Here is a 10659-nt window from a genome sequence, read left to right as displayed (position 1 = left end):
ACAACCTCCTTCATAAAATTTAATATTGTATGCCTGGTAAGGTGGCTGTTTCAACAATTCCTCATTGGAAATCCCACACCTGCGAAACCTTGGCAACACTGTCAGTAAGTGACCTACACAAAGTTTAATAGAAAAATTTTACTCAATATCCTCTGTTTAATGTAAACAAGGCAGGAGGCAAAACAAGGAGTATATATTTTATATAGTTACACTATTTTACAGGGCACAGAAAGCACTGAGGATCATGGCTTGAAAACTCTGTATGATATGCAATATCAGATATGGATTTCCCATGTAGCCCCAAGTCTACTCCATAATCCTTCGGTTTTACCTAGCACTTTGGCTTCAGCATTTCTTTTAGCAAGACAAATAGCACTAACAAAATGTCATCTGTGAAATTACACAGCAGGTTATGGTAGAAATTACCATGCATTTGCAAAGCCGTTCCATGGTTACTTGTGCCCTGTAAAATCAAGTGCGACGATCTTTACACTAATCGTAGTGTAAGCAAGCTCGGGATTCTGGTCCTTATATATATATATATGTATATATATACATAGGTGATGTACAACCAGACTCAAGCTGTGTATCAAGCCACAGCTTTTATATTGCACAGACAAATACAAAGTAAGAACGTTACACAGACAGGATCTGAATACCGGGAATATTACAGTCATATGAGAAACTAAGGGCAAACTTGTTCTACCAGAGCTAGCGCATGGCTTATTACAAAATTTTCTACATTGGAGTCTAAATCAAATACATACTATAAATGGAAAAAAAAAAGTAAAAATGTGTCTATTTACAGACATGTGCATCAGGATTAAAATGTGGTTTGGATCCGCTTTTTGAAATACAAAATTATTCTAGCATTAGCTCTCAAGTATTTCAATCTACTACTAGTGGCCGTATTTTCTAAGGTGATAAGCACTTGCATTTCCCACCGACATCTGGAGGATCTGCATTTGCTGTGAGCTTCAGGCCATACCATTTCTTGGGTGTCCATCTCTGGGTAATAAATAACCACATACAAACACACACACACAGAAACAAAATGGGCACCTCAGTGACATGCATAGATTGGAAAGGTGAAAACATGGACCTGAACTAACTTCTAATCTTTTTTTTTTTTCTAAAAAAAAAAGTGCATGAAAAATATCACCACAAAAAATAATTAAACGAGTTCCATCTCTTAAGGAAGATTAAATCACTTTTACAAAAATAAAGGTCATTGTCACCATGTATGGTAATTAAGGGTTTGTAGGCGGCACTCACAAAAGCAGTTTATGCTAAAGCAACTTTAGGGATTGCTTCCCTTCTGTCAGGATGGATCCATGTCTTACAAATTTATCAGCTAAATAACATTTGGTTTGCAAGAACATCACCAATGTTGCTGGAGACTGCACAATTCTTTCCTGAATTTAAGAGCGCTTATAGTTGCATCTACTTATTTTTCTCAGGGACAAGCATGAAGGAATTAGGTTTGCAGCTCAGTAGACTGTTTTGCATTAAAATGTCAGAGAGGTTGCAGCAGTCCTTCCAGAAGCTGACTGATACAATTCCTTACAGTGTAATGAGCTCAGGTACCAGCGAAAACAACAACAACAGAGGTGATGTTCATGTTTTCAGTTGAGATCAGGCATCTCAAATGAAATGGCTTCCTGAATTGTCAAATTACTTGGAACGCTCGTGCAAGTTTTGTTTAACATTTCTCTCGCTTTCATTTCTAGTAGTATTATCACTTCCGGTTTCCACTGAAATTGGGACATTAGAAGTATTCTGGTACATACACTTTAAAAAAAATAAATAATGAAAATAGAAAATTTGAGGAAAGAGTAATTAAACTCAAGCAAAGCCGACGAAGACTCAAATTCAGTAAAGCATCAGCATTTGTGCTCAACAGCTTAACTTTGTTCATGTAAGAGACTGTCATTTAGGAATAAAATCCTTGAAATTAAGCTTTTCTTTAACTGCTTTGCTGAATTGGGACCTTATTTATAACAAATGTATGTATTAAACATCACTCTGCGTAGACATTTACATGTTCTAGACTGTGTGTCAGGTACGTTACCTTAAGAAGCTTCTAACACGGACTGACTGCAATACCCATCACCAAAAGTTATTTGCTACTTTCAAGGTATGGGTCTAAAGAACAAAAATGAAAAAAGTGTCACTTTTTTACACCTTACCCTACTATGCTACTAGGACCTGAAAACACTTCAGGGCTAAATTCAGCAAAAAAAAAAAAACAACAAAAAAAAGAAAAGGAGATGAGGAAGGAAAACATACTTTTGTTTGCCGGATGGATGCAACACTTTGTACAAAAGCCTCCCAGTATAGGGGGCCGCTGAATACAGGTTTTATCTGCCAAAAGGTTTCCCCAGTTCCAGAACGGCTCTCTCCAGCCAAACCTGTACTGGAAGCTTTTACAGCAGGACCCTCTTCACTGCTGTGACAATTAAATTTAGCCCATTAACTGTGACACTCTTCTAATTAACCTGCTAACTTAAAAGGCCTCTCAACATCCAGGTTCCAAAAATATTAAAAACAAAACCAAAAACAAACCAAACCTCAAAGGCATGGATTCAGAGCAGAGTCTGATTCTAGGTACAGTCATGTAAATCCAGAACAATTCTAGTGAGCGAGTGAAATAGTCCGTATTTGTGTATGAGCAATCACACCTGAATTGGGCATTAGCTGTGCAAATAGGAGGGGAAAGACAAACAAAGAACTACGATGTAAACACAAGGAGCTAAACTCTACCCTGCCTGCCCGTGCCTCACGCTCACAGGAGGGGAGAGCGCTCCGACACCCCTGCGCGCAGAGCAGGGCCGCTCTCTTGCCCAAGTCGCTCAGCGTGACTTGAAGGCTGAAGCGCAGCCACCGGACCCTGCCAGTGCGTGGGTGGCAGTGAGCAGCAGGAAGTGTCAGACCTGCAGGCTGCCGTCACGCTAGAGAAATCGAAGCAAAGCACGCTGAGGTCCGAATGGCCCTCTGCTTGCAATGCAAATGCCTGGCCTGGCTGATAGTATTCACATTGAAAAAGACTCAGAGAGACACTTCTGCATCCCAGCACTATGAAAAGCAGGGGCAAATTTTGGTCCTATATATGGTATCAACGCTTTAACTGAGTTGGCATCAGTCAGTCTTTTGCTGGGCACCGCTGCGATGGTTAGATAAGCAATAAAACGTTTCTAAAAATGACAGAACGTTTATGCTTCCAATCTTCAAGGCACAAAAGATTCTTAAACCAATTCAGACTAAATACCAATTTAAATGAAATTAAAATACTGTTTCAGCAACAACTACTAATGACCTATAATTAACTTCCCTGTAAAGGTGACATGAGTCAAGCAACTAGAGTTGACAAGCAAAAACCTAAAGTAAATCTAGTTACACAGATGACCTGAAGAGCAGTCACTTGGAATGACAGATACAAACATGCTAGGAATACATACGCTTCAGGTATATTTGTTATGGATGTGATGCTGAATGAGGATTAATTTCATTAGTATTGATTTTATACTGATATATCTCCTGGAGTAATCCATTGGGGAATCAAGCTCAGAGTTGTCTTTAAGATTCACCAAAACAAAAATGATTCCTCATTAATATATCCCACTATATATGCATTGGTGGATTTTTTGAACCTCTTCATTTTTAATAATATACATTTCAACTATAGTTGTGATTTCCTTTCATATATCCAACTGAAAAGAAAAAGAATTAAGACAAAAATGTTATAAAATTACTTTGCTTTTTAGAAGTAATATGGTCACAAAAAGCAAATTGGCGCATGTGAGCCCCAGAACATACAAAAGACCCAACTGTCTAAACATAGTCATTATAACAGAACAACCAAGGTCTGATGTCTGCGGTTCTTCATGCAGCTTTTGCAGCTCTTCACACAGTGGCTAGAAATGCTATGTATTGGTTTCTCCCAAAATGCCTTCAATCGTATCCTAGGTCCATTCGAATCGCTCTCTCTTGCAATGTCAACATCTGGTGAAAGTAACTTGTCTTCCAGTTCTGCCAAATGTCAACCGACACCTTGCCAGGAGGCACCACCTCTTCTCATCTGGGTGCTGTCAATAGACTGAGACGGGCTAGGTGGTTTTCCAGCCTGGCTACTCAGCAAGGCTGCTTACGGTGTAGATGAGGCATGATACTTCACAAATGCAATCGCTGCCAGCTCTTTGCAGAACTCTTCCAGCACAATCACGCCCTCTAGTAACGTCATGTGGTCAATGCTGAGAAAGAGAAAAAAAAATCAGCAGAGAATCAGGACTGGCACACACAGAAACCAGCCATGGGGCTTGAAGAATATGCAATGTATTTACTCACATGGGCCCTTCCGGCTCCAAGCCCAGCAGGCGTTTTCTGACCAGCAGAAGTTTGGGAGTGAAATCTGGGATGCGCTGGATCCTAACCATGAGGTCCCCAACGACCTGTAAAGCACAATGCCATCAACACTCACAGTTAACACCTTTGCAGTGCACCTGGCAGCAAGGTTGAATGACAGCCTTCAGTCCCCACGATGCAGACCCCCTTCGGCATCCTCACAGGCTCACAGAACAAAATGCGGAGTAGCTGCCCTGCCCCGAAAAAGGGTGAGTGGATGCAGAACGGAGAGGGACACAAAAGGATCAGAACTCTCGAGCCTTACTAGCTGTTGCCACAAATGTTACTACTTATTTTAATTATGCCAGTGATTAATTTGTCTTAGTAAATGTTGATGCAGGCAATTGACCAGTAAATTCCTGGATTTAGGGAAAGTGCAAGGGGACAGAGTGAAGATTAGATTTTGAAATGGGGAGGGCTGCTGGGAAAAAGGGAGCTAAGCCCTCCATTAGTATTGGGCAAGCATCATTAACAGGCTCCTGACCAGCTTAATAACAGCTGGTGCGTGGGGTAGGCAAGGGATCTCTGACTGAGAAGACTGCGGAGTGACAGGCACCCAGCCAGCACTTCTAGGATGCAGGTCTGGCAGGAAGAGATGGAATCAGAGAGGCAAAGGAAGGGGACTTCCGATAAATCCAGGACTTCATTGTCAAGAACAGCCTTCATCAGAAAAAGAGGATGAGCAGAGATACGCATCCAGGCACAGGGTATTCAAGAGCGTCCTTTGCTTGTGTGTGAATCAAAGCCATCTCTTCCCCATCCAGGTGCAAACCTGTACTTGGCCTGTTCTTACAGCACTACCTGACGCTGCCTGCAAGTGACAGCAATGTGACCCAGCCCAGTTTAAAGCAACCTCGTTGCCAGAGGGGATATTCTGCATCTACACAATGAAACTAAGCAAACAATTCTCAAGACATACAGGATGAAAATAAATGCCGGGAAATAAATTTTTCAATGTTTTTGGTACAAAAGGCATAATTCTGATTTTCAAATCAAGAGCATAAGTATTTATTTTCAGTGACAAACCATTTGCGAACTTAAACTAGCCAGAAACTACTAACACTAACTACAAAGTTACTAAATATATCACTGCTGTATGGCCATATGTAAATATTAACCGTGTGTTTACTCACCCTGACAATAACAGAGAAGAGAGACCTGCAGCCAGAAGCCAGGTTTACATAAGGATCCAAAAGGTATTCGTGGATATGAGGATGGGGAAACAAGGACAGTTTGGACAACACTGACGTAACTTGTAAATTTACATCATAGGGCTGAAAAAAAAAGGAAAGCACGGTGCTTAGTTATTTTCATGCTGGCTTCTTTTCATCCAGCCAGTGTTTATTCAACTACTAGAACCTTATACACAGGGTTATGAATATATAAAGATAAAAAGTTAGATAAGAAGAGAGGCCCAAAACTTCTGCTTTCCACGACAGGGGTGATGCGAATATGACAGTTAGCTATTAAATGTTATTATCTGTATAACGGCTACAACCACTTAAAGCTTTTGCACGCTTGTTTATTTTTGGGTAAGTCCTCTTCCCGTGAAACATTTCTTCAGCTCAGTAGCTAAACAAATAGCACGGACTCAGCCTAAATTAAACATCTGCTTGCTTCTCCTGCATAACTGTAAAGTATAGGAGCTGAGGAAACTGAGACACACAAATCCATGTTTAGGGCTAATATGGTATTTCTCTTCTACTTTCTTTTTTCTTAGAAAGAACCATCGCAGAAGGCCCAGTCACGTTGTGGCAGGATGCTACAGGAGATGAGACGGTCCTAGGCTGGGAAAGAAGTATGAAATTCTGAGCTGCTTCTCCACCTCCTTTCCCCAAACCAACCAAATGGGAGAGGCAACACTATCAGATGCTGGAAGACGCTAATCAGTCTGAAGAAAAAAAACAACCCACCTAACTTTCTAGGAAAATAATAGTGCCTAGCTTAAAGGATTTTACCTAAAAGAAAGTATTTTCACCCTAGCTTCTTTATGTTTCAAGTACTTTTTTTTTTCCATCACAGTGAAAATAAGCTGACATTTAATTCAGCCCAAAATTTGCAGACTAGTGCAATTTCCTTCCATCTATTCAGTGGCGGAACAGACTACATTGATAAGAGATGGCCAGGCATTCCCTTGGTACACACCTATGCCAGTCTGAAGATGTTACCAACACCCAGATGGCTTAACTTCACCTTGTTGATTTCTCCTGAAGTGGATTACAAGGCCCTCACTCAATCCCTTTGATTGCAAAGTGGCGTAATCACGTCTAGAAGGGGATGATTTCACGGGCTCAAATTATCATCTTTATGCTCTCAAGTTAGCATCCCACTGAAGAATCAGAGCACAGATTCTTCCCTTTTCCAGATTGTAAGATTTGGAAGAATTCAGCTTCAGATTAAGACAGATATATTTAGATGTGTCTACATGTCTAAACTTGCATTAGCCTACTCAACAGAGATCTGACACTTAATACACTTGCCCACACACAAACATCTCGTGCCATCTCAGATGCTCAGATGCTGGTCTCTTGACAGTTCCACAGAGCATGGATCCTGCAAGATCAGTGTTGTAACCGCAAGCTTGTGAGACAGTCTTGGGCATCACAAAAACGGCAACAGATACCTCAGTTCAGGCAACCGAGTCAAGTTTTCAGTCAATACAGTCAAGGAAGCTGAGATGGTGATTCACTTCACACTAAAAGAGACACCTACTTGCTTTGCAGTCTAACAGCTCCAGAGACTACCGGGGCTGTTCTCACAAAATTTCTGCTGACTAGACGTAGACGCCTAACTAACATTTAGGTACTTTATTCCTGAATTCATTACCACACACTACTGCATTGCAAAGGCAGCTGTCTTATAGACCTTTTGAAGTGAAAGCACGCATTTCTCCCAATCAATGGCAGTTATTTCTGTACTTGATATTCCAATAATAGATTCATCCCAATCTTCTAACAAATGAAGCTTTCAAAGCCTGGACCAGGGATGTTATAGGTAAAAGAGATGACTACATTTTGAGGTATTGTGGAAAAGTTACTCCGCAGACAGAGACGCAAATTCCTTCCATAAAACCATTCCACTGCCTATCTAGCCGAACTGTAGAGCTGAGTCACTCAATTCATTAGGAAGCTTTGAAGCCATGAGCATTATCTGGTGTTCACAAGAAGAGAAGGAAACAAAGTAGTAACATGTGCTGCATTGTTCACAGATTGCTGTTGCGATTTGAACTAATTGAGAGCATTAAGGAAAGCTGCTTCTTCACACAGAGCTTTTATTTCTGTCCATATGTCAGCAGATTCAGTACAGGCCTTATATCAGATAACATCCTAAAAAACTGCTCTATAACTAAATTTTTAGGAAATTCTTAGGAATTCTTAGGAAACATAGAAATGTATAATAATAACAAGAAGAAGGAGCTACTGTCTAGCAGATAAGGTACTGGATTTGAGCAGCCTAAAACAAGTTACTTCGCTTGTGTGCCTCAGCTGTCTTCTGTCGGAAACCAGGCTAATGATACCTACCACCTCTGCAGAGTTTTCCGACATCTACTGATAAAAACTGATAAAAACACGAGAACTACCTATAGTATTGCAACAAAGCAAAAAAGAATCGAACACTATCTGTAAGTAGTACTGTGTCCCCACTAAAGGCTTTTCCACATTTTTCACTTTGTCTGGACATTAGCACCCATTACGTCAAATTTGTCATTGATAGGACTCAGGTTTTGTTGGTTTGGTTTTGTTTTTTATGTTTTTTTTTCTCCTGTGTGATTTATGTGTTTTACTGTGAATAACCCCTAGGAATTTCAGTTTGGTTTTTGCGACAGGGGTTTGGTACGATGTAAGTAATTTACCCCTTCTGTCCAATTCAGGCAGTTCATTTTAATTCTTCTGGAGTCAGGAACCATTTTTGACACCACAGATCGTAAAACTTTGCTTGACTAACCCAAATGTGTGTCATGCTGACAGGTAGTATATCAAAAAGGGCACTGTGCTTCCATGCCAGCTGCTATTTTTGTTGTAATCATATGTATCTGACACTCAGGTGTTTCTTGGGGGTTGTAACTTGGGTCCTTCACTTTTTTGTAATTTATGTGTCATTGCTCAGACAAGGTTTTCATATCCAGGAGGCTTGTTTTTCCTAAGAGCTGATGATGCCCCGTTGTCTTCATGACTCCTATCTATAACCACTTCAGCTAGTGAAGCATGTAGAACATGTTTACTGGTAGCAAAACCCTGAGAATACACAATATAGCAATGGAAGTATTTGGCTTTCTTTTTTGACTTCTGAATTATCAAAGTTGGTACTCTCAACCACTCTTCTCCCCTGAACACTCACAGAGCTGACCTAGAGGCTACTACTGGCTTCCTGACATGTTTTCTATGCATTTATATGTTCAAATGGTTCTTGTCCTGCTTAGGAACAGGAAATCTAGCACTACTACAGCTAATTGTTTATTCTGTAGATAGCTCCACATGCAAACCAGAAAAGAATTGTACAAACTTATGAAACTGGTCATAACTACTGCATCTGTAGCAACTCCAGCTGGTGTAACAGGGAGGGTAATCTAGACTTCCAGGGCTTGTTTCACTGGCAAGAAAAGTTATCTTCTTGATATAAAGCAGCAACGTTGACTTGACTAACTTAAGTCCACAGTTTAGACAGAGGAAAGAAACATTAAGTTTTCACACAGGGCAACCACCTTTTCACCTCCCTGAGCCTTGACTTCACTTCTCCCCAGAAAGACTAGGTCATGCAGGCTGGCTAAATACAGAAACAGACATCAGGAAAATTCACTTTAAGTTCCTTTGTACTAATCTGGGTCTGACAAGTCACACCTCCTTTTCAGAACAAGGAGCCAGTCAGATCACGTCTCATTGGTTTGCCCTTGGCAGCTATATTTTTATTATTTGAAGATAATGAAACAGGAAAAAAAACTACTTTACATTGCAGATGGAAAAGGATACCTTCTAGAAACTTTCCATGCACTGATAACAGTTTTTTCTGGGGAAAATGTTAGCAGTGACGCAGTAAGTTCTTTTCATCTTACACAGTGACATAAACTGTTTCCTGAAGAAGACTCCAGATTGAAATTCACTGAAATGTGGCAGAAAGGAGCTGTACAGTATTTTATTTACTGAAAAATGTACATGCTTTCTAAGTGTAAATGCTGGAAAATGAAAACAGAACTGACTGAATGATTCCTAAGACGCTATCTTAGCTACATCTTTTATCTTAAGGATATTCTTTTCTTACTCATCAATTTCAAGTTGTATTTCTGGTCAAGAAAACGTTTGGTACACAAAAAGGTGGCTAAAAAGATAAGAGAGTTTTTGTTCTCTACTTTTGTTAAATTGATAAACTGATCACTATAACATCCTGCAATCTAGAGAGACCTGCACCAAGGACATGGGACATTACACAATAATATGATGCTATAATGGGCAACTGAGTGATGGGAATCCACGGGACCTTTATGGAGATTAGCCCTTTAACAGTGATGAAAGTACCAGAAATGGAATTCATAACCTGCTTTTTCTTACCTGATCAAGAATCCTGCCCATTCTTTCAAAAAGGACTTTTAAGAAGTGTCCTTCAAAAAATGATGCTTCAAAATTGCACTTTTCTAAAGATCTGGGAGATCCAGGCCACTCCCACCGTAAGCAGATGACACAATAATCCCGGAACTAGAAAAAAGTAGTGAGGAAAAGAGACTTAAACCTCCATGGAAACCATTTAATTTCCTTTTAACTGTCCACACACACCTTAAAACCATAATCTGTAGCTAAATGATAAATCTAAGCTTAAAAGGAATAGTCATTCTGAAGTAAACAGTATCAGTTTCTATGCAGGCACCTCATTTTCTTCTTGACATTCCTGCTATTAGGGTAGTTTCAGAAACAAGGAGTGGAGAACAGAGCTCCCAAAAAGCAGCTGGGGCCAAAACACAAAGCAAAGCCAACAATACAAAACCCGATCCGGGTTATTCTAAAGCAGGAATTGCATTCGTATACATTCTTGTTGTCAGTAGTTACCCCACTTTCACCGTATTATGGGTTGCTTATCTTGCTATCCGATCTTTACTCCTCCCTAATTCCCAGGACAGGAAAGGCACGTGTATATGCAGGGGATACAAATGAAAAGTGCTTCAGGGCTTCTTCTTCCCTCTCTTTGTTTCCTACCCCCCATAACAGTCTTTCTCAACCTCTGCCTCGCTGTGGGCTGCCTGATGTCTCACTTCCATACCTTGAAAGGAGC

The 10659-nt window shown here is 40.3% G+C and overlaps 1 protein-coding gene across 2 annotated transcripts in view; it reads right to left on the bottom strand.

Annotated features, from left to right (window-relative positions):
- Window positions 1–3738: 3738 nt before the first annotated feature.
- The window catches only part of FHIP2A (FHF complex subunit HOOK interacting protein 2A), a 32963-nt gene continuing 26042 nt past the window's right edge, over window positions 3739–10659 (bottom strand). For both annotated transcript variants that reach the window (XM_074590644.1, XM_074590643.1), the window contains 4 exons: window positions 9945–10088; window positions 5535–5675; window positions 4345–4448; window positions 3739–4250 (listed from right to left, as the gene is read on the bottom strand). In XM_074590644.1, the coding sequence (XP_074446745.1) occupies window positions 4145–4250; window positions 4345–4448; window positions 5535–5675; window positions 9945–10088 (495 nt within the window). In that variant the 3' untranslated portion in view covers window positions 3739–4144. The remainder of the gene's footprint in view (window positions 4251–4344; window positions 4449–5534; window positions 5676–9944; window positions 10089–10659) is intronic.

The sequence above is a fragment of the Larus michahellis genome, chromosome 6, assembly GCF_964199755.1.
Source record: "Larus michahellis chromosome 6, bLarMic1.1, whole genome shotgun sequence".
NCBI lineage: Eukaryota > Metazoa > Chordata > Aves > Charadriiformes > Laridae > Larus > Larus michahellis.
This window is presented reverse-complemented; position numbering and strand designations above follow the sequence as displayed.